The sequence below is a fragment of the Gadus chalcogrammus genome, chromosome 13, assembly GCF_026213295.1.
Source record: "Gadus chalcogrammus isolate NIFS_2021 chromosome 13, NIFS_Gcha_1.0, whole genome shotgun sequence".
NCBI classification, from domain to species: Eukaryota; Metazoa; Chordata; class Actinopteri; order Gadiformes; family Gadidae; genus Gadus; species Gadus chalcogrammus.
In genome coordinates this window covers 9,982,861-10,006,921 of record NC_079424.1, presented here as the reverse complement: position 1 = coordinate 10,006,921, position 24,061 = coordinate 9,982,861, and the positions used below count along the sequence as shown (strand labels likewise).

The following is a 24,061-nucleotide window of genomic DNA, read 5'->3' as shown; positions in this document are numbered from 1 at the left end:
CTCTCTCTCTCTCTCTGTCTTACTCCCTCTCTCTTGTCTACAACTCCTCCAGCTTCCTCCTCTCTGTGCATGCCTTGCTGTTCCCCGTCCACATTAGATGCATCGCTTCCTCCTCTCCTCTAGCTCCGTCTTTGGCTAACAAGGAGCGTTAGCTATCTGGCTCAGCTGGCAGGTTGTCATGATTCAGACTTTGTAATCCATTAGCATGCTGTGCTCAGGGGAGTGTGTTTCCCTGCGTCTCAGCTCCTGCAGACTCCTCCTGTCCAAATTCCCTCGCTAGCTAGCTAGCGTAGTGTTGCCATATGCTGGCTGCCCCGGTAGCTTCCTGCTTTAAGGACGGCATCAGTCCCATCCTCCGTCGCAGGTGTTCCCTGAGAGAATAACAATGACTGAGGACAAATTAAGTGCTTGGAGACTCACACATACAGTACATACACCCACACCATACATGGACAATATGTACGATTTTGTTATTGCACATGACTTTGCCACAAAGCACTCAATTACCGATAAAAGCAAGGAATGTCGATCTTTCTGAAAGGAGATTAACAGAATTGTAAAAGTGAACTCTATTAGTGCATGTGTCGATGCTTTAAGGTTGAGACACAAAGTCACTAAAAATCAGGAAAAGCTGCACCATAGTGCAGATTCTTAGACTGAGGCCACCTTGGCAAGCAGATGACAAGCTCACAATTGTATTCCAATTGTTTCACTAGCTAATTTCAAATGCGCTTTAATCAACCTGAATATTGCCTTAGGGATCAAAAGGGTAATGACTTATCTCATCCAAGTCAAGAAAATTATCACAATGAGCCAATAACTTGTGTTAGCGTACGGTCGTGCGTGCGTGTGCGCTCTTAGGTCTGACTTTCATCACCCTTCTTTTGAGCAGTTCTCTGGCACTAAAAATACATGGCCACATATACATTCAACCCCCCAATATAAACGAGAGAGAGAGAGAGAGAGAGAGAGAGAGAGAGAGAGAGAGAGAGAGAGAGAGAGAGAGAGAGAGACAGAGACAGAGACAGAGACAGAGACAGAGACAGAGAGAGAGACAGAGACAGAGACAGAGACAGAGACAGAGACAGAGAGAGAGAGAGAGAGAGAGAGAGAGAGAGAGAGAGAGAGAGAGAGCTCAGCAGCACATGTTGCTGTGCAGAGTAGCTATCAATTCTGCTTCATGGTCCTCAATTCACAAAACACACTTCAACACTGCCATCTGGTGGCCACAAAAACAGAAACTACCAATTATTCGATCTGGAGAATGGGACAAGCATGGTGAATGATGATGGGTCTGTCAGTATAGGATGTAATATAGCACCGACACAACACATATTCTGCAGTTTAAATGGGGGTTATCTCTTCTACTATTTCCAAAAAGTGAGCGGTTCTGTTTGAAGTTTAAACCCAATCCGGCTATTTCACCTGTCAACCAACTGTGCAGAGAAAGAGCAGAGAGGCACAAGCACCAGGTGAACCACTGGTATGCCTTAAATGGTTGGGTTCAATGTTACTGGTACAAATAACGACCTAAAAGAGGCCTCTTTAATACTGTCTGTTCCCAGCGTCAAGTTCATAACAGTTCACTATCCCTTTTTCCCCACATTGGAGGAGATCTGAACAAAAGCTCACATGTGGATTTACTGCGGCAGAAGCAGACGATAACCTACAGCTCGGGACGGTAGCACATTGAGTATCAAAAGCCTATTACTCTCTCCTGCCAAGTCTGTGACTGAAACTCAATTACTCAGAACAGATGCTGGTTCCTCCTGTGCGTGAGTGTGATTGCTGTTTGGCATTATGAGAAGCCGTGCACTCTATACGTGTTTATTTGCAGCGCAGATGACACCTCGGAGGTGCAGAGAATGGAGAAGGTGAATAAAGTGAACGCAGGAGGTGCTAATGAAAGAGGGACTATAAAAAGAAACGAGAGGCAAGGCTGTATGTAGTGTGCTAATGTAAGGCGTCCTCCTTGACTTCCTTCCTTGGTACTGCATCTTCAGGCCACATTATTAACAGGCAGGTCGTTTTTACACATGCTGGAGGGAACGTTACAATTAATATTGGTGTGGTTGGATAATTAATTGTGGGTTATGAGGTATTCCTGTTGAAATCCTACACACTAGCAAGCGGGATACTGGTCTAGAGGATTTGGATATTTTTGTGTTGCATATATTTTTGCAGGCCTAAATCTTGATTCTGGATAAAATCCATTGCAACTAAAACTATTTTCTTCAGGAATGAATAAAGTCACCCGAATCCCGAATCATCCCAACCAATCCCACCCACCGAGGGAGAAGTCTATACCACTACAGCTGGAGAAGTGTTTGCTCCGCACCTCGTCAAACCTCAACCTCCAATCACATACCCACAACCTTACTCTCACTCCAACAACATACACACAACCTGACCTTCATCCCACCACATAAACACAGCCTCATCCAAACGCTGGCACAAAACCAACGCTTACACTGAATGATGTGTCCTTTACCCCAAGTATACTCTGTGTGTGTGTGTGTGTGTGTGTGTGTGTGTGTGTGTGTGTGTGTGTGTGTGTGTGTGTGTGTGTGTGTGTGTGTGTGTGTGTGTGCTCGTGTGTTAGAAAGTAGATGTGAAATAAATATAGCATGATCTACTATAACTAATTTTTCTCACCTTGAACGCTGCATAAAATGGAGGGTTTTACTCTATATGGATGTGTATATGGTACAGAAGGAGAGCTAAGATGCAGAGCTTTCAACCCTTAAAGCCGGAAGAAAGGCTCTCGTTGGGCTCAAACCAAGAACACAGCAAAGCTAACAGGCAAACCCCAGCTGCAAGAGATTTTGAAAATAGTGCTGGAATCAAATTTCCTGCTACTTCAATTTACAAAAATGTGAACCATCACAACAGGCCAATTTCCCCAAAAGGCTCTCGACTGTAGAGGACTTGTGAAACGGGGGTAGTAGCAAAGCGAGGAACAATTAAAGATCAACAAAATGTGCAAAAATCCTAATGAGAATGCAATGGCAAGCGGCATGCCAGAGCACGTGCACGCAAGCACCCGCACACACACACAAAAGAGGCTAAATTGACTGGTGCTGTCAGTAAAAAGGAGAAAACAAGGCTTGGGAGGAACGTGTGTGCTCGCCAGGTCTCAGGGCGGCAATGCAACATCATTAAACACTGGGAGTTGCGTCAGTGAAAAGCAAGCCAACGGCTTCATTCAATATTCATTACAGCGAGCTAGCACGCTAAGAAGACGCTGCAGCAAGCGGCCGCACTAAGAAGACGCTGCGGGGCAGATCAATGGGCAGGACGAAAACATGAGGTAGGGGAGACGGCTGAGACAAGACTGACATTGAGCAGGGTTCCACCTGGGGGAGGGAGGGAGGGGGAGAGAGAGAGAGAGAGAGAGAGAGAGAGAGAGAGAGAGAGAGAGAGAGAGAGAGAGAGAGAGAGAGAGAGAGAGAGAGAGAGAGAGAGAGAGAGAGAGAGAGAGAGAGAGAGAGAGAGAGAGAGAGAGATGAAAGTGACAGGGATCGTGATCGACTGCAAATTGAGTGTCCACTGTGGAGCTTTGTGCATCAACGTTAGCGTCAGCGGCGATGATGTCGCCGTGGCGGTTGACACGCTCCCTACACATACACACACACACACACACACACAAAAACCACACAGGTGTACGATGCAGCTGAATGATGTCACCCACCGGATATGTATTATTTCCCACAGCAAACGTTCCCCCTGCACACAGATCAACTCTAAGAAACCATGTCACCCACCCTTCCAAATCCCCTTCAGGGGTCAATATATGATTGAGGACTTGGTGATTCTAAGATATTAGTAGCCCAGATATCGCTTCTCTCTTTTACCTAAAACCTTTGGGAGTATTTCAACAAAATACACTACGATGCCTTTACAATGCAGTAGGTGGACATGAACAAAATAATGACCTCATGGTCTTCCATTAGTTATAAATCATTATAGAATGCTTATGAACAAATCCTCCCCCTTTTGTCTACTTAGGAGATTAAGATTAAACATTAAAGTAAGGAACATACAGCATACAGGGGTTTAGTAAATGAGTAATATTTCATAGATAATTTGTGATAATTCAACGATAATATAAATAAAATGTCATGCCTGCTGTTCCAAGGTAGAAGCACACATAAATCTCCCCCAAGGGGTGAATAAAGTAGAACTAGTCGTCTTATCTTACTCTATAATATGAATAATTAATTAGATTGATGTTCGGGAATTCAGGATGTGTGTTAACAAGGTGTACATGTGAAGCTATGTTGAGGCAATTTGGTTTAAAAATCCATCTCACATGTCTGCAGATAATCATAATTCGTTGCTACAATATTCAATACAACAATTTCAACATTTGAATCACCACCCTCAAGAATTGCATAATGTAAATTTAGCATTTTATAAGAACATTTCCATAATACCATCCAATAATGAGAACCTTTGGTAAGATAAAGCAATCACATAATTTTCCAAAAAGCTTAGTTGACCTTTGCGCTGAATTGATATATAATGTGAATATCTATAATCACAGCAACCGAAATCTTAGCGTCTGCACATTTATTTGAGTCTTATCTAAAAATAACCAGTAAATGAGTTCCCTATTAATCAGGAGCATTTCCATAGACTGTGGTTTATTTAGTGTGACTTTTGTTTGATTACAGTCAGCTGCTACGCTGTGATGATTATATGTGTGTGAATGTGAAGGAACACAGCAGGCATATTCCAAACCAGCATGGGGTCTGTTCAAAAGCAGGTTATGTCAGTGCAATAAGTTGAAATATGGGTTGTTGCCATAGTTTTCTGAGTGCTCCTACTGTGTGTCAACTATATCAGGGAGTTCAGAGAGAATCGCTGGTCTGCTGCTTATAGTCGTTTTTAAAGTTAAAATGAAGGCAAGCGTTTTAAGATGGGGTTAAGGATACTTTAGCAGTTGTAGAATAAAGAAACTCTGTTGTGTGGACTAAAATACTAATACTTTTTTAGGAATTTGTATTTCAAATCAATAAAGCCAAGCGCTGTACTCCCCATGATGGAAAAGGAGAGTTGGCAAAATACACAACACACAACGACACACAACAAATGTAATCTGGAATCTACACGCTTCTGCCTTGGGCATGTGTGTTGGTTGGAACACAGCGTGAAAACCCTGCTGTAAAATGATTTATTTTACACTGCAGGTTGTAGCATGGATATATGTGTACTGATAAGGACAACCGTGGCAGGGACTGGTCCTCTGACAGGATGGTCTGCAAAATGTTAGATAAGGTTTTAAGCTAACGCTAGCTTCTCTGGAGCAGAGCATAAACATTGGTTGAAGATTCTTAACCGGACCAGTAGAGGCTGCTGTTTACATGTATATATATATTTTATGTGCTATACAACATGATTCTTTTGGGCACCCCTTGGTGGATGGCGAAACAGAGGGAGCCTATATGTATATATATAACATGTTTAAAACCATTATATTGCATTTTATCCCAGGTTCTATAGGCCTAATAATATATTTTTAAATTCTTACTAACCGATAAATAAAGCCAGCTTTGATGCTTAGTTGTAAGACATGATATAATGTCAAAATCAGTGTATATGGCTTAAAATGATATTATATTGTCAAATACATTCATAAGTAACATGTGAGACAACTACTTTATTTAATTATTTTTTACTTAGATTCAGAAATGGAGGTGCTCCCATTGTAGTAAACATTGACCTGACAGTGGAATTTGGGTGAAACCAGGTGGTAAGGTGACTGAAATAATAGGTTAACATTTGAAGGACCACCTGCAGTACCTCCCCGGACTGCAGGTGGTCCACCAAAGGATTTTTGATGTCCTGCAAATTTTTGTCAAAATTTGTATTTTCTTTGGTAATAATAATACACGTTTTACTTATTTTCTCCTTGCAATTGAATGCAGTAACCAATTATTTATGTCCCCTTACCACCGGGTTCCATTCCAAATTCCACTTTTACATTAATATCAACCGGAGGGCCGTGACCGGCAGAAAAACGCTGCTGTACAACGTATTTGAGAAAATAGGGGCAGTGGTGTGAAATAGAGATGCGTGTAATACATTATGTATTAACAGACGCTTCCAAATCGGACAGGCAGCCATTTCTGAACTAGGCTATCGCAATGAATTTGAAATGCTTATCCTTTATACATATGTTACACTAGCCTGGCTATTGCCAGAGCAAGCTCAATCGTAGATTGCACGTAGGTCTGGGGAAGCTGCTGTAATTTTCTTCAGCACAAGAGGCATGATCACTGGGCCTAGTTCAAATAACCCTGTCGTCATTGTGTTAAACCAGCCAATAGCGTGCCAGGGGGACAAGCCAGCTTGGTGATTGGCTCCCGCAAAACGTATCGAAACTAGAAAGAAATGTATTGCTTTTCTCCAGACCCTTCTGCAGGGTGAACTCAAATTGCCGGCAGAATGGGCGGGGCTACCCAGTCTAATGATACACACTAATACTAATACAACTATTAATTGACATATGATTTGCATTATCATAGATTCTCATAAATGTATTTGTCTTTGACTGACATAGTGATCTATAGTAGAGAAGAAAAAACGGCACAACAAATCCTCCTTTTTGAACGGGCTCTCTATGAACAGCTAAACTCTTTTGATATGGTTTCTATGTTCCTATTTTAAGTACTAAATGCATCCCAGAATGTTTCCCAAACACTTACGACGGTGATGTCGATTGCACTTTGCCAACAGAAGGATAAATGTTTCATGGAGCCAGCACTGGGCTCGCAGTGATAAGATAACAGGCCAAAGCTAATCCAGAAATAACTCTTAACGCAATGAGAGCAGGGCCCTACAGCTACTCCGCTAACCATACACTTAGTCACGGCAAGCTCATATAGGATTAAAACTAACTACAACTATTACTAAAAATAAATATAACGTTTGTAATGTAGAAGGAAAGCATTTGTCAGGTACAAATGAATGAATGAAGCCTATTAACCAAGGGCTCCACTGAAAATACTGCATCACGTCCCGTCAGCTTTCACAGGAGTGTCTCAAAACATTTCTTGATACATTGAAAACGATCAATGTGGAAAAGGTTATGCCATAATTTATGAATGGAAGACGTGGTGAGCTGATGGATTTGCCATCGAGGGCAACGACGGCTCAGCCACTATTTGTTTGATCAGCCATCAGAAGCACCGATTGTGGTGCTGTATTGGCCCTGATGGCCCCGGTGGAGCTCAGGCGTTAGCATGCCGACCAAGGGTCGTTCAGAGGGACCCAAGCAAAGTCTCGCACTGTGGAACACCGTCTGACAGCAGAGAGTTGAAGGCCGCCTTCAAAACAGCTCGGAGGTTCGGAAGCTCTTACGTGTCTTTACTTAAACCTCCCCTTCTTCCGAAATAAGAGGTTCCAGGAAACGCCCCCTCAAAATTGCATAGGCCATGACATTAAACCGGAAAAACAGATTGTGTGTGAGACTAGACTTCATAACAACTACAATTATGGACGCCCGCAGCGACCTCTTTGCGCTTCTTTGCTTAATCAGATGAATCAGTTATTAGAACTGCTTGCGATGGTTGAACATGAGCGAGAATTTATCAGGTGATGTTTGTAATCTATAATGTATCGTAATACAAATGTTAGAATGGGTGTTAAGTTTGCCTCTTAGTGCTTGCTGCAAGTTCACTTTAGTGTATCAATGAAATGGGCAGCCATTGTTGTGACGTGAACTCCTCCTTTCCTCCGGGCTTAAAGGGACACTGTGTAAAAATTACTCCCATCTAGTGGTACAATTGTATATTGCATTCAGTGTTGTTTTTGGCAGGCATTTTAGATTTAGTTTTAGTCTTAGTCTTTTTGACGAAATGCTTCTTAGTTTTAGTCCCATTTTAGTCATTTCTATCTTTGAAAGTTTTAGTCTAGTTTTAGTCTGACGAAAACTCAAAAGGTTTTAGTCTAGTTTTAGTCCGACGAAAACTCGTCCACCAGCCTCTCTCTGTAGTGTATGAGTGTGTGTGTGCCGTGTGCGTGCAGGCGCAGCTGCGCGCGAGCACACGAGCCAGTGTTGCGGGGGGGGGGGGGGTGGAAGGGTCTCACGTGACGCGTTTTATCCAATCAGGTTGCTTGGATGCTCCAATTGAAACCCATTCTATTCTACGTGAACCACCTACATGTAAGCCGCTAGAAGCAGTTAAAAACGGAGCGGACTAGAGCGGAGTCAAATCCCCGCTCCGGCCTTTGAATTTAAAACCGCTCTGCGCTCCAACCCGCTCCAACGTATTTCTTCCGCTCCGCTCCACCACCCGCTCCACGCTCCGCTCCGCTCACATGCTCTCACTAACAATTTAGTCTCGTCTAGTTCTCGTCTGACGAAAATGTCTACATTTTTCGTCACATTTTAGTCTTTATATGGCTTTGGTGACGTTCGTCTTAGTCTCATTTTCGTCATGGAAAAAAGGGGTCTGACGACGTCATTTTCGTTTTCGTCTTGCCTGACGAAAACAACACTGATTGCATTCAAACTAATAGTGCTCGCTTGTTCAAAAACGACGGTGGGCAGTATGTGCCAAGAAGCTGTGTCATGACATCCAATACTACCTCATCGAGTCATTCGAGTGATGATGAGGTTCGTTATTTCAAACAAATTTCAAACTGCACTGAATCATTAGTGTAAAGATAATGATGTATGAGTAATTATTCCTCGAGCAAGATAGTGAAGTATTTCAGTCATCATTCACGCTTGCTCAGAGTGAAAACGCGTTTGCATTTCCTGTACCACGTAGTGCTTTTTGTCCCTCTCGGCAGTTCATAGACCGGAAGAACACGGAAGCCTCCATGAAGCTTACCCGTCCTATGTAACTACATATTAATTATTCTTCGCTCAGGAGGATATGTGAGATTTTTGGCAGAGATAATTTTACACCAATGAGGACTTATTTATGAATGAATACGTTGATTTGAGTTAATAAATGACTGAAAATATTACACACTGTCCCTTTAAGGTCCGAACCTCCGAACCTCCCAGAAACTCAGACCATTTTGAGGGCGGCAGGAGCATCAGTGTTTGAGGTCGGAAAAGATTTTGCCATACAAATAGATATAGTCTACCTCACGTACCACAGAGTTAAACTTGGACGATTTGAAACATTTTGAGTTGGACTGGATCAAAATCACCCATGTTCCCTTCCCATGACTCCTGCATGAAACCTCCATTATGCTTCTATGTTATCAAGGACGAAGAAGAGAGCAGTCTAACAGAGTATCTCTCTAGTGGAGACGAGCGTTACAATACCTTGTTCCAGTGTGACTGTTTGAAAGACTCACCAGTATCTTTGCCTTTTCCAGCTCTTCGTGGGTTCTTCCCTGCTCCATGATCATGGCGGAGGTCACGTTGTTACCTCCCACAGCAGCAAGAGCAGTCGGCGAATCCCTCTCCTTCTCCCGCTGAGCCAGTCTGGCCAACTGCTCCTGGACCAAGGCCTGTTCCTGCTCAAACCTCCAGGGAAACACAGTTGACTGATTATATTAACTGAAATAAGATATAAAATACTAAAACAAAAATGATAAAACAGAGACACAGTAAGGGCAACCTATGTGTAGAAACTATTTGTAGAAAATATTTGCCCCAGATTTGTTCCAAAAGATTGCACATCTTTATAAATGAAACAGGAAACGCTTTTAAAAAACAAAGTCGGGATGTGTTTATTGTACACTTGACCTTGTCCCCCCCCCCCCCAGATATTAATATATTCTAAACTCACTGCAAACACACAGTAAGAGATAGTGTACAGGCTCTATTCAAGAGTATACGTTCTTTCTAAAAGGCTATTAAGCCCAACCTCGCATAGCTGTCATTTGCTCTCGGGCTGCTCTGAGTATTTCAAACAAGTCTGAGGGATTTAAGAAAGCCATTTGTCAGTTACACTGATTTATGGTGTGAGTGACCTTAGAATAGCATGAATGGCCGTGTGTAAGTAAATACCCTGCAGTGGACATAATAAACCACTGGTGTTAACAGGCCATATACATTCCAGTGTATACATGCATGTTGCATATTCATTCCACCACTTGACTCCATATTACCACAAAGTGACTGTTACATTATGAACAGGTCAGCACCACTACTGTAGGTCCATTGAACTTGGCTAGGCCAACGTCCAACAGGTTGAAAAAATTATATATACCATTATATTGTTTATTTCAAATGGTGTTTATATGAATGTTGTTGAAAATTATAAGGAGGAATAAATGTGTATGATTATTTATATATCAACTGCTGTTTTTTGTTTTATCCTCCCTCTTTGTGTGTGTCACACACACATTTGATCTTTTCTGGATAATATAATTGTATATTGTATGTGCATAATATAAAATAAACCTTCCGGTTTACTGGCTATTAACGGAAGCTCACTTTTAAACTGCGAAACAAGTTTCCCTATAAAGTAACCTGAACCTGAACCTAGACGTGATCAACTTTGTTTGTGTGTGAGACGATGGTGAAGGATAAACATAGTTGTCATTCAGATAATGCCTTATATGAACTTACTTCTTGAGCATTTCCTCTTGTATTTCAGCAACTGAAGGACCTTAAAAAATAAAGTTTGATATTAATCTATAGATAATGAAATGGCACTATAAACCTTTGATCAGTTAATGCATACAATGCATCGTTTTAAAGGGACTCTGACCTTTGTTGCATTTGAGAATTACAGCACATTCAAATCATCCCGCCTTCCTCCAATGCCCCACCCCCTAAGCGTTATTTTTTAGAGTACAAAACTAAGCGTTATTTTTTATAGTACTGTAACGACCTCGCCGGTGACATAATGATGTCGAGTCATTAGTAGTTGAAGGTAGTTTTAATGAACCAAAACCAGTCACTGAAACCCGTAACATTGTAACCAACGGCAGAAAACCGACACAAAACAAACCCCGGTTACCCCGGCAACCCCAACACGGTCTCACTCGCGTGCAGGCCCCCACCCTCCTGTTCTTCCAAGGCCCTCCCCCAGCTGACCTAATGATTCGCCCCCACGCTGATTGACAAGAAGAACATTACAATACATGCACATAGAACAACTGGCATAGCGGACAACGAAATATAATGTAACACAAACTATTTAACTGTCCCAGGGTCGCTACAGTACAAAAGTTCTAGACTCCCATGGGCTATGTTTAGACTCCCATGGGTTATGTTTAATAATAATAATAATAATAATAATACATTTAGTTTAGACTCCCAGGGGTCATAATATCTACCAGGGGTCTAGTAAACAAGAAATTTAGCAGGTGGCTCACTGTAATTTTATGGGCTTCGTGTGATACCGTTTTGAGGCCCCATGTTGAAGGACAGTGGTCCCACTGAGTATAAGAAAGGTGTATGAGCATTACAAACAGAGTAGCGGGAAACGTCGCGTCTGAGTCCGAAATGGGTCCCGTAATCGGACTGAGTGGTGCGGTTGGGTGCCAACGGTCTGGAGGTCTTCGTGTAGCTCCAGAGTAGCGGGACAACGTCGCGTCTGAGTCCGAAATGGGTCCCGTAATCGGACTGAGTGGTGCGGTTGGGTGCCAACGGTCTGGAGGTCTTCGTGTAGCTCCAGAGTAGCGGGACAACGTCGCGTCTGAGTCCGAAATGGGTCCCGTAATCGGACTGAGTGGTGCGGTTGGGTGCCAACGGTCTGGAGGTCTTCCCGGAGCTCCAGAGTAGCGGGACAACTTCGCGTCTGAGTCCGAAACGGGTCCCGTAATCGGACTGAGTGGTGCGGTTGGTTGCCAACGGTCTGGAGGTCCTGAGAATCATCCAGGGGAGCGGGACCACTTGGCTTCTGAGGCCGAATCGGGTCCCCTTGTCGGACTGAATGGTGCAGTTGGTGGCCAACAGTCTGGTCTTCCTGAGGCTCCAGAGGAGGGTAACTCTGTGAGTCTGAGTCCGAGGTGAGTCCCCTAATTGGACTGAATGGTGCAGTTTCAGTACGCCGTGGACCACTTTGGTCTGCCATCGTCAGTCGCTACGGTCGCTACTCGCTACTGTCTGCCGTGGAATCAAAACAAACCCTCTAGTTGAGGACGCGCCTTGATGACGCGGGCCCGAATGCGCCACAAGAAGCAGACGGAAAACCGCGGAAAACCTGCATGTCCATCTAGCAAACAGACAGGTCTGTCGGCCAATAAGATCCTTCGGTCCGAAGAATCTTATTGGTTGAAGTTTTCACTAAATATTATGAGGGTAAAATAATTGTTTGTTTTTACTCCTGGTGGGTCTGTCTTGCATTTTAGAGTGTTATTACCTTATTAATACCAATTTAATCTTATCCAAAAAAAGTGTAAAAATGCAACAAAGGTAAGAGTCCCTTTAAAGGACGCTACAGATACAAAAAAAAGAGGGTATGATACCTCGAGGATTGTGTTTGGGTAGGCATTCTCAAAATACAGATTGTAAAAACCTAACAGTCTAATGTTTCATTTTATAATAGACATTTTTTTGTTTATCTAAAAACGTATAGGGTTGAGCAGCACCATATGGGGTGTAGGGGGGGGGGGGGGGGTCATCCAACTCTGGCTATAGGTAGTACTAGTACGTACTTGGGGCTGGCTTCTGGTGGTCTGCGTGAGGGGGTGATCCCTTGCCTTGAGAGGCTTTGGCCTCCCTCATCCGCCGCAGCACTTCATCTGACAGCTGGGCACGCAGGGGAATAAGGGGAATACACACAAAACACATATGCTGTTCTTTCCATTGCTTACAGAAGGCTACTGCGTAGCGTAGGCTACTGAGGGCTACTTCCCACATCCGGCGCACTTAGGAAAAGAGAGCACAAATCAACGTAACGTTAAAAAAACGCAGGCCAGTTCTCTATCCTGATGTTATTGTTATTACATGCATTATTTTATTTTTTAAGGATATACTTGTGGCTCATGGATTTCTTGACGTTATCCGTAAGTGTAATAAGCAGCACTTTCACTTTAGTCGGGTAATAATTCAAATTGTATTAGTAACAGTAAAACCACTATAAATACTTACATGATATCAGTAGGGCGAGAATATCAATATACCATTACATTGTTGACAGTCCTTATTATCGGCTCATGTGTCATCGTGTCTGCGGAGAGTCAGATGATGGCATGTCGCCGTGTGTCAATGTAAGCCGAGGAGGCTCACACGTTTAGACAAACCATTAACTTGAGGAAAGTATAGGAAGCTACATGGAACCTACTCACTAATAACATGATTGCATGATTATTATCGTTTGCGCGGGGGAATAAGATATGCTTTTTTGAAACGCCCATCTAAGAAACCCCTCTTGTAGCTGCAGTCTCACTTCGTATGACATTGTAATATACCTTGCCCGCGAACTTTGTCAATGGTGAATTACCTTCACTCCTTCAATGACTGTGACCTTCTCCTCTTCGTCCAGACCAAATGACACGTTCCGCGACGCGCTTCCATTGCCCCCCATGACGTTGTGCCTATTTCACTTCGTCTGTGAAGATGAGCGCCCCTATGTACATATATTGTGGAGACACTAAAAGGAGAAGCGACCTAGGTCACTACATAGACCTACCGGCGTGTAGAATACACCAATAAAGGTCACTCGAGGATAAACAGTAATCACACACATCATAGGTTGAGAAAGATATTACGGATCCAATTAGATTGCATTATGTATCAATGGTGGGCAAATGGTGTATGGGAGATGTAGTCGCGTAGTCCAGCGTAGGACACTACTGAGGGCAAATATGAAATGGATTTATAAATATTTTTTAGGACTACAGGCGTGTCGGTTGTGTCGACTACCGGTCAGTCGATTGTCGAATCGAAGAGGAAAAAATATATATTTAACGTAATAAGCAGATAGTTGTTTTTAATACCTTGCGTTACCAGCAGGCGGAGCCGTAACCTTAATCATACATTTATCTGGACATAATTCACAAAACGTACTTTACTGTTGCTCCTCCTTAAAATTTCAACCAGTTAAAATCACCATTATCAGTAGCATACTATAAACAATGTAGCTATAGCATATTGGTGCCGAATCGTATTCATCGTCATTGTGCCTAAACGGAGAGCCTGAAACCTGCATAACATTTTAAGACAATAATTTTAGCACTCAAAATCAAATGGATAAATCTGAAAATCCAGTCAATGTTGACACTGCAAAGAAATATTTGCTGCAAAAATACAATGATTTAACAAAGAAATTTACATCGATTCTGCATACAGTTCACTCTGAGATGGATTGCACAGCACAGTTCAGCTTTTAATACATTCATATTTCCAGTCTAAATGTATATATTTTCCAGCACTATGTCAATATTCACAGATAACTGTCTCGCAGGCATTAAGAAAAAAATATGGTATTTGCTCTATTGGAATGTTAGTTACATCACCCAAATGAGCTATTGATAATATATGGAAATGAGTACCTGCTCTTTTAGATAAAGCTCTATTCAAGTCATTTAATTAAATTTGCTGAATACAATCCTGCTGTTATAGACGGCAGTATATAGTCACTGTAATTTTATATGCTGAGTGAGGGACACAAAAACAGCATAGCCCTATCATCTATCATACATCTGTGAATACCGGTTGCATACACAAATGCAAACCGGCAAATACATAGTTTGTCACAAATAAAGACAGAACCACAATACAGAAACCTCTCTTACTTTCAACAGGGCATATAGAATTGCATGTCCCAAGATTGGAATGTCGATGTTGGCTTATAAATAATTACACCTTCTGGGGTGAAATTAAATTTTCTATAACGATTGAATGCAATTAAGTGCCATATCTCACCTCTTAAGGCAACTCCATCTCCAACAGGGGAATGATTACTTGCCATCAAAGTGAATCTCTGCAATAAATACAAGGGACCAAGAAAAACACTATGGGATGAGCGTCTCGTGTCTCGGCTGCCTCCAGCAGCGAGTGATTCCTGCTTTGGTAGGTAGTAAAACTGGTGTTCTTCCTTCACAAAGACATAAGAAGCCAGCGTTTTTACAGGCATTTCCTAAGCACCACTACAACAGTGATACAGATGACACCACGGCACAGCCTTTCACATGTCTACAGGAAGAGAACACAGCACCACTGCTTGCAGAAGTCCAACACTTGGACAACAATGGGAATGCAGTAGCGATTAGTCCTTGCTAAAAAAAAAAGGAAATATCAAAAAATGGGTGGGAGGCACTGCCATTTGACACAAGGGGGAAATGAACCCCAAAAAAGGCAGAGTTCAAGTCAGCCATAGATGGAATTGTACACACGGTTAATACTGAAGAGCTTTTCACCAGAGACTCAGTGCAGACTACAGATCCCTCGACCGGCCGATCAACAGAGAGAACAGAGAACACACATCTGGAATGAAGGCAGGGAATGAACCAATATGAAATGCTCCATCGACCATTGGGTAGCAGTTGTGAACCATACAGAACTACAGTGTTCTTCGTAGGGGTCGAAAAACGCTGCTCCGGCAGTCACACACTGAAGAGGACTCTCATTCGTCTGTAAGTCACACAAGTGGCTTGCAACGTCCCCTCCAAACAACTCCTCTTTGTTTATCCTTATCCTGGCTGGACTGCTTTCTATACACACCAACAATCCTCAATCCGGAAATCCACGGTTCCATCTCTCTCTCTCTCTCGCTCTCACTCTCTTTACACGTTGATAGGCCTCCAGCGGTTGATGCTGAAGACGCTGCCGGAGACCACGTCGTCCAGGTAGGCCCCTGCCGTTGCGGACCCCGAGCCGTCGATCTGCGTGGAGGAGTAGTAGAGGCCCTGGTCGGGCTGCTCCTTGCGGCCCATTCCGGCGGCAGAGGTGGGAGGCAGGTGGACGTCGCTATCCTCGGGCTCGTCCATCTGGGACTTGTAGGAGAACAGGATCTTGGGCTCTGAGCTGTACCGGGGCAGGGAGGTAGAGGGTGGGAGTCACAATAGATGAAGGGGAAGAAAAATAATTATACTTAAATAGGGCACATGATTGAACGTAACGCAAATGGAGGAGAAGCGTTCCCCCCTGGCACCCTTGGTGTAACCAAGGATACCAAGGTGTAACCAAGGATACCAGGGGAATTAATAACCCTTAACTCACTACCAACTCTGAACTTCATGGCAGACATAAAAGTGTACTAACCATGGATACCATGGTTAGTACACTTTTATGTCTGCCATGAAGTTCAGAGTTGGTAGTGAGTGTAACCATCCTTGGTGTAACCAAGGATACCAGGGGGGTAATGCCCTGCCGCTACGTACCCAAAGAATCTCCGGAGGAACGTGATGTAGATGAGAGGAGCGAAGATTGAGAAGTAAAGGAAGGTGGTGACGTCCACACAGCTGCAGAAAAACACGAACATTTGCAAGCCAACGATCAAACTATTTTTGGGACAAACGCACATGACCATAAAAACATGATCAATCTTTTAAACACTTTCCATCATGCATCAGAGAAACACTAAATATGTAGATGTAGTTTCAGACTACAAACAACACTTTGCTTCAACAAATTAATTGAATTATTAACCCTTAACTCGCTACCAACTCTGAACTTCATGGCAGACATTAGAGTGTACTAACCATAGTCCCTCTATGATCCCAGCACAAAGCAGGGCACTTCCCAGGCCCTGGACGAGGTTCAGCAAAGAGAGAACGGCAGCATACACATAGAAACTCTTCTTAGCTGTGAAAGAAAATAGTTTAAACGGCCGTGAACAAATAGTTGAACCGACTGATCGTTGGAAATCAGTGATTTTGAAATCATTAAAAAAGGTTGACGGAGAACTTATGGAGGCATCTTGATTTGGTCAAATGCACAAAAAATCTAATTAATAAAACTGTGTCACACTAACTTTAAAAATCTCTCTCATGCTGAAAAGTAATTCTGCTCCAAACTTACATGGCAGTGATAGCCGTTCTCTTAATGGAGTTTTAGGCAAGATGACGATCAGGGAATACACCTAAAAGAAAAACAAATTAAAAAACAATGCGGTAATAGAAGCTGCTTCAATGAAGGGGAAAGTATGAGTTCATCTTTTTCCATTTGCCATCAGCCCACGTCTACTGACCAGAAAGAAGAAGCAGGAACTGGCTAACCAGAAGTGTCTCCCTCCGTGGCCATAGATATTAAAATCCTCCGCAGACAGATGATGGTCTGGATACCGAATCTCAAGGGTGCCCTGAGAAGAACAGAAAAAAGGGAACCGTCGTCGCTTTTCCTTGATCTAAAGAACGAAGGGCTCCCTTGTAATAAAACATCCAAACTAAACACAGAATCCCCTCTTCAGGGCAAGGCGACAGCAATAAATACACACACGCAAACAGCTTGTAGCAAAATTGCTCCTTGTTGAGCTTAACCGAACATCTGACCTACCCCAACCAAATGATAGACCCCCTATAGCATGAATAACATCCTTGTTGTCATTGGCAGAGCTACTAATGTGGCTGCGTTTCTCAATGCATTATTCTGTAAGCCCCGTTTATAGTCGCTGCTCTGCCATAAGATTGTTGTGGATGGCAGTTGACGCACTCTGCCTACCGAGTTTAAACTTTTCAGATGTGCGCGACAAGCAACAAATTGCCATGTGTATCCTGCACGAGGGCTGTGATGACATCATCTTTGGTTCTGGCTGACTCGCGCAGATTACACATGGTGACTGTATATTAGGTTTTAACCTCAGCAGACAGGTTCGGCATCACCAAAACACACGTGACTTATCACAATAATAACAATGATTCTAATAATAGACAGCTACCTGTGTAATCGAATAGGCCAAAGCGAGGACAGCAGTGATGGCCAGCACGCGCTTTATACTGGACTTGCTCTCCAGGTGCCCTGAGAAATAAATACAAGCATTAGAGGTAACACGCAAACACAGTCTGCTTAGTGACAATCACACGCTTTCATTTACACTACGAGTCAAGAGGAGCCAACCATAAATAGGAGACTTCATGGAACTAAGATTGAGTGCATGCTCCTACTACTACTTTTAATGAGAAGTGAAACCATGTGAGCCAACTCGAAGCACACTTACCAAAAGCGAGGCCGAGGATGATGACGCTCAGTTCAATAGCAAGCAGGAAGAACCGAGTGATCTCCCACAGCACCTAACAGACCACACACAACAACAGATAAGTCACATACATTGGGGCTGCACAATTAATTGCATGTTGATGTCAATTTGTATTCATAAAAAAAAAATTTTACAACTCAGCAATAGGCACTGTAATAAATAACCTGGTTGCCAAATTGTTAAATTGAATACAAAATCTGTTATAATCACAACTATCCTGTTTGTCATAAACGTGTGGCCCAAACATACATATCACATAATTAATAAATTTGACAACAACACAAAACTAATTCCCAATGCTGGCATTAAACATAGTGTTCCCTTGTGGATGAACACAGAGTGGCCTTAACAGAGGAAATAGCGAGCTTGGTGCTGTCCTCAGCTTAGGGGTCTGTCTGGTATGCAAGGAATGTCATGTTTCCCCCCTTCAGCATAAACACCCGTAGAGGTCATGCAGAAGCTATACTAATGGGAGTTTCTGGGAGCTTCAGATAACAAGGTGGTATCTTCAAGATTCCTTTAATGCTTAATAAACTGGCCCAGGTAGCAGGAGCTATCAGCAATAGTGGCTGTTTATGTCCGAACCCTACACAATGGAGTGGCGGTCTATTACATTTACGTGTTGTTCGTTTCGTCATGTGTTTTTAATGAAGTGAGAGTTAAGCTGTTCAATACTTTCTTTATGCAGGTATTTATAGTCCTTATGATTGGGGGATGAAAACCGAACATTTTTAAACCAAAAAAGCACACACATTCAAGGGCAAGTCAATGTACCTTGTCTATGATAGTGGCTGCGCTGGATGCGCTCACTGTCATGGATACTATGGCCCTTGTTATTCCCACCGCCGCCACCACAAAAACCTGAGGTCAGAGAAGTGACATTGGACTGAATAAGTATCAAGTTGAATCGGCCTAGCAAATTTCCACAACATGAATATTAATACAAATTCATATTATATTGGAGATCCTTCAACATGGCTTGTCTACTTTTCCCTCCAAAACAGTGTTGTTGTCTGAATGGCACTTAAGTTCATGAGACTTTCTAGAATTATAATTTCCGTTGAATAGAATCAAATGTGTAGGTGGCCATTATCTGTTTAGTGATATTCCATCACAGGTCAATGGATAGGATCCAATTTTTCTGCCAGAGAGCACCCTACCAGCAGGTAAAAGGTGATGAAGATGGGACTGGAGGTAAGGCGGATCTTGGCCCTGGCGGAGGGGAGTTTCCACATCAGGAAAATGAAAAACGCCACATTTGGCACCAGCAACAGCAGGTCCCAGAAACGCACCCTAATGTTTAGGAGAAGGATTCCCCCAAAAAATGCATACACAGGAAAATAAGACATATGCTGTTGAATTTCATGTTGTGTTTGTTGTATGGTGACAAACATGGGGGAGGGAGGCTTTTGGATTTGAAGCAACAGGTACAATATTACTGTTAAATTATGAAACAAGGGACATAATGTCGAATTGTCTTGTACAACACCACGCTTTACCTTGAGTCCCCAATGTCCTCATAGAGAACCTGAAGACATCTGTGGGGCTTAGAGATGTTGGCCTCAGTGTCGGGCTGCCAGGTCGGGAATGTTGATATGTTCTCCAAAGGCGAAGGTGTAGTGCTGCCATTATATTGCGCAAATCTCACTACGTCCAGCATGATGTCGAGGCCTAGCAGGATAAGGTAAATACAGTAATATGCCAACTATTAGAAGTTGCTACAGCAACGGCCACGACTACGATTATCTATCCATCTCATATACATATACATATACAGAGAGAGAGGGACAGATAATGGAACAATACGAGCACGTAAACAACAGCAGTTACATAATATTAAGTCCAAACAACGTTAGGAAGGCAAGCCCATCGTTCCTCTCTCGTCGTAGACAATACTTTTGCCTTGTACGACCCCGGATCATGTTATATGACAACATCGGTTTGTGTTGTTTAGGATAAATACACTTCCAACGAGGTCGCCCCTTTTCAAACTCAAAACAAACAAATCACAATGCCTTTGTTGACGATTAGGGAAGCGTGACCACAACGAACCAATATGCGACATTATTAGAAACTTATTCTCTATAGTGGTCATCTTACCGAGGTCACAAAATCAATGCGAAATATATATATACACTGTGTCGGCATAACAGCCTGGAAGCTATAGCTACGAATAGTTAGCATTCTAACACGTTAAGCTAAATTGTATACAAATGTAATCGACTGAGGGGAGATGGATGTTTCCATCACGAGTGCTTCGAGTTGCATATATTGACGACTAATCATTGTATGCCTTCCGATTACAAACCCCAACATCAACCTAGATACGAAAGGGAATTTTAAGGAAGCAAAATATAACTTACCCAATCGAAAGTTAGTTTGTCGAGGAAACGGGGAAATTCACGGAATAAGCTATAAGTACGCGCTATGAAAATGTATTTTAAATGCAACGAGGTCGATCAATAAACTGAATATATTGACAACGACATCTCTGTTGTGGACTAGCCGACGCTCTACGACTACGTTAGCTCACCAAATTCCCCCACTGGTCAGCTGAGACGCTCTCCGCTGGGCACACAAGTTATCGCGAGAGCAAGGACCGGAAGTTAGTCTTTTTTTAAAGGGCGGTGGGTAGGGTCATGGATACGCGTCATGGACCTATTAAAAAGTGGCGACTGCTGTAGTGCAAGATGATGGTGAAAATATGTTTAAATAAAGCAACATAGTTTAAGACGTAAGGAAATGTTGAATGGCCTAATTAAGTGAAAGAGTTTTGTTGAGAATGTCCAAAACATAGGATTTTAGCCCTTTTCTCTCTCCTTTTCCCTACATTTACATATTTAAGTCACAGTGATAAAAAGGCAGATTAATGTAGTTTACATAGCGTAGTTATTATTTCGAACGATCTGATTGGTCGGAAAGAAAGAAGCATTTCTATCGATCTGATTGGTCGAAAATATACATTCATTTCGAGGGATCTGGATTGTTCGGAAAACTTTATACAATGTGTGTGAATCATTAGCTCAATTATTTTGGTTTGATCAATGAAACACTTTTTTAGCGGAGTGACAGAAGACACGTCCTGCTGTCTGCCTTCGATCAAAGTTCACTGACCTATACTTCCTGAACCAGGCCAGCGAAGGCACTAAGAAAATCAGAAAATTTTCAGATCTCCACATCTTGGAACACAACTCCACTCATTTGCTATAGTAATGGTTGAAATGTATATATCATTCAATCATTGTAAATGCAGACTAACCCCACAAATTGTTTGAACCCAGGTCTTCAGATGTAGAATAATCCTCCTAATCTTCTTGAATGTTTTATGTAACATTTTATGTCAAATACCAGGGATTAATAAAGATTTTTTTATTTTACAAGTATAACAATAAATATAGTTGCAAGCAACCATGACGGGGTCCTACATTTATCTGTGGTTGTTTGGTCTTGGCATCAGTTACTCATTACGAAAATGTTCCGTCATCCAAAACCTTTGTCAAATCACCTAACAAAGTTATTGCTGTTTGACCCACAGCATATTATACAGGTATATTTATAGGTTAAGCTTCTGCACTATAGAATATTTGCAATTACCAACGCTTGCCATCATCACATGTCTCTTCCGTTCTTGTTCCGGGCCCAATTGTTGTGACGTAAATGACAACCTGTTCTTATATTGCCCATTTAATAGATTAATGCATGGTAAAATCCTACATGTAGTCCCTTCAAATATATACAAAAACACTTTCTCTCTCTGTACCATATTTGATAAAGTGTCTCTCGTTTCATTACCGACGGCACTTAATAGAAAAGTCTTACAGTAACGCCTCCCCAATAGTGATACGAGCTTTGGGGTGTGCGGACATCATCCTGTACGCAACGTGAACCGGCTCTGTGAGGACAGCATTGAAGGTGTACACGTGTGTCTTTTCCCCGCTCAGGCAGACATTGTAGAAGCTGAGGCTGTGGCTCTTGAAGCTCAGCCGCACCTCCAGAGTCCGTGACAGTGTGGTTAACTTCAGCGGCACATCGTGACCCCGCTCGAAAGCCCTCAGGCGGTTCTCGGACCACATCAGACACCAGGAGCTGCGGCTGCTCTCCAGTGCGCTGGGCAGCCCGCTGCGGGCCAGCTGCCCGCTGTAGCATACGCCGATGGCCCACGGGGCGCCTTCAAGCTCCACCCGCCAGCAGTGCTCCCCACCGGAGAAGCTCTGGCTGCTGAGCACCTGGAGGAAGCTGGTGAACCTCTCCGGAGAGGTCGGATAGGCCTGCTTGGTGGCACCGTAGGTCACCGTCTTCATGTCACCCGACAGCACCAGGTTGGGGTGGGCGGTGTCCGGGTCGAAGGTCACCTCCGACGGGTTGAGAAGGTTCCGGAGCGCGCGGTGAATGTCTCCCGTGCCCGCCTTGAAATCAGCGTTTGCTGCCTCCAGCTTGGCGCAAGCGAGTGAGACGTTCCTTTTCGATGCGGTTCCGGGCTCCGCCTCTTCCCCCGCCTGAGGCTGGCTCATCAGCTGCACGATGCGTGGCTGCAGGAGGTTCAGATCCTCGGTGAACGTGGCTTTGTCGTCTTCGGTCAACAGGGACTCTGCGCTGAGCACTGTGTGTCTCAGCTGCTCGGTCAGCTGGGAAGCCTGACTCACCCTGGTGCGTAGGCTACCCTCACCCGGGCTCAGCTCTCCTTCGATTAACTGGGTCACCGCCTCACTGTAGGTCAGGGACAGAGCTTGGATGTCATGAAGAAGTTTTGCTGCGGCCGCTCTCAGCTCCTCATTGGCGGCACTCACCTCCTCCTCCCGTTCCTTCTCCTTCCTCAGAGCACACTCGGCCATGTCTAACCTGACGGTCAACTCTGTGAGTTGGGAGGCCAGTCGGAATTTAGGTTCGTCCATCTCCGTTTTCTTTGATGCGTTGCTTTCTGGTTTAGGTGGAGTGGGCAGGTGCTGTTTAGGAGATACGGGTAGGGGCCCTGAGGAATCTAACTCAGTCCTGTAGCCATCTTGGACCTCCAGGGGATTCTGCTTCTCAGGCTCCTTTAATTGGCTCTGAGCTGGTTCGGTTGCTTGGTAGCAATAGCATGTTACCTCTCTATGTTCTGTTGCGGTCATTTCTTTGCCACAGTCTAAGTATGATTTGTTTGCATTGACATCACTTCCAAGAGCAGCTTTATGTGCTTCAACCATGCTGCACATTTTCATGTTCTTCACCAAGGCATCAGTTCCACCGTACTCCTGCTGGCATTCAGGGCAGTTGTTTTGATCAAGTCCTGCAGACATGGTCTGTAAACATGGCAGACAGTAGATATGTCCACAGGGCAGAGACATTGGCTCAGAGAACAGCTGCAAGCAGATGGGACAAGTAGACTCCCTCTCGTTCTTGGCAGAGATGGTTTCCCCAGTACAGGACATGACAGCTGGCTTTAAACAACAAATAGCAATAGTCATGAATTGCCTGGACAGGTTTGTAGTATACATGCACACAAAGGCTTATAGATAATCAAACAAAAGTAAAAGCCAAGCAGCTAGTCGATTTGCATTTAGTCGCTAAGCTATGAAAGCCCTAAAGTCAGACACTTTATTACTCGTATCAAGGTTCAATCGATGTCGCACTGGGTTCGGTTTGTTTGCTCAAGTTTCGTTTTGCAACGCGTTTCTAAGGAACACGATCCCAAAGATGAAAGTACATAATATCCCAACAGTTCACCGGTAAACATTTTATTTTAAACATATAACGTTATAGCTCTAGTTATATTGCCATCAAACCGTGCATGCCTATTTACAGTCTAATTTCAGATGATCTTTCCCCTACAACTTTCGTAACTTACCGTTTTTTAATGTTTAAATGACAGAGCAATTTAAGTGTCGAAAGAAATACTTTGTGAGAATAAACAAACCTGTGGAGTTGAGTAGGCTATGTTTAAAGGCGAAGTGAAGGTGCGCTCCTCTCAGACGCTGCTCTTCCTCGCGTCAACATGGTGAATGTGGCGCGCAGCAGAGACC

The 24,061-nt window shown here is 43.3% G+C and overlaps 3 protein-coding genes across 4 annotated transcripts in view; all 3 read right to left on the bottom strand.

The window, feature by feature from the left end:
• The window catches only part of LOC130401956 (MICOS complex subunit mic25a-like), a 61,799-nt gene extending 48,071 nt beyond the window's left edge, over positions 1 to 13,728 (bottom strand). The window contains exons 1-4 of the mRNA XM_056606008.1: positions 13,368 to 13,728; positions 12,580 to 12,673; positions 10,544 to 10,583; positions 9,322 to 9,493 (exon numbers count right to left, since the gene is read on the bottom strand). Coding sequence (XP_056461983.1) covers positions 9,322 to 9,493; positions 10,544 to 10,583; positions 12,580 to 12,673; positions 13,368 to 13,451 — 390 coding nt within the window. The 5' untranslated portion in view covers positions 13,452 to 13,728. The remainder of the gene's footprint in view (positions 1 to 9,321; positions 9,494 to 10,543; positions 10,584 to 12,579; positions 12,674 to 13,367) is intronic.
• Positions 13,729 to 13,837: 109 nt separating this feature from the next.
• Positions 13,838 to 20,697, bottom strand: tpra1 (transmembrane protein, adipocyte asscociated 1). 2 transcript variants are annotated; one of them, XM_056606007.1, is made up of 11 exons: positions 20,596 to 20,684; positions 19,562 to 19,733; positions 19,223 to 19,355; positions 18,837 to 18,923; positions 18,024 to 18,096; positions 17,745 to 17,824; positions 17,058 to 17,168; positions 16,889 to 16,949; positions 16,570 to 16,672; positions 16,249 to 16,329; positions 13,838 to 15,892 (listed from the first exon to the last, which is right to left on the bottom strand). In XM_056606007.1, exons 2-11 carry the CDS (start codon positions 19,720 to 19,722, stop codon positions 15,652 to 15,654), a joined length of 1,131 nt encoding a protein of 376 aa, XP_056461982.1. In that variant the 5' UTR covers positions 19,723 to 19,733; positions 20,596 to 20,684; the 3' UTR covers positions 13,838 to 15,651. The 2 variants fall into 2 exon arrangements, with proteins under 2 accessions (XP_056461982.1, XP_056461981.1); XM_056606006.1 differs by having other exon boundaries at positions 13,841 to 15,892; positions 20,426 to 20,697.
• Positions 20,698 to 21,107: 410 nt separating this feature from the next.
• On the bottom strand, positions 21,108 to 24,058 carry LOC130401954 (E3 ubiquitin/ISG15 ligase TRIM25-like). Its single transcript, XM_056606005.1, has 2 exons — positions 23,956 to 24,058; positions 21,108 to 23,479 (listed from the first exon to the last, which is right to left on the bottom strand). The coding sequence occupies exon 2, from the start codon at positions 23,468 to 23,470 to the stop codon at positions 21,878 to 21,880; it is 1,593 nt and encodes a 530-aa protein (XP_056461980.1). The 5' UTR covers positions 23,471 to 23,479; positions 23,956 to 24,058; the 3' UTR covers positions 21,108 to 21,877.
• Between the last annotated feature and the right edge of the window lie 3 nt (positions 24,059 to 24,061).

Excerpts from the sequence above, each read along its gene's own strand:
- tpra1 (XM_056606006.1), bottom strand. The coding sequence starts at position 19,722 with ATGCTGGACGTAGTGAGATTTGCGCAATATAATGGCAGCACTACACCT. Across the intron at positions 17,169-17,744 it reads TGGCCTATTCGATTACACAG|GGCACCCTTGAGATTCGGTA; the intron begins GTAGCTGTCTAT and ends TGTTCTTCTCAG. Across the intron at positions 15,893-16,248 it reads TTCCTCCGGAGATTCTTTGG|CTCAGAGCCCAAGATCCTGT; the intron begins GTACGTAGCGGC and ends GCCCCGGTACAG.
- LOC130401954 (XM_056606005.1), bottom strand. The coding sequence starts at position 23,470 with ATGTCCTGTACTGGGGAAACCATCTCTGCCAAGAACGAGAGGGAGTCT.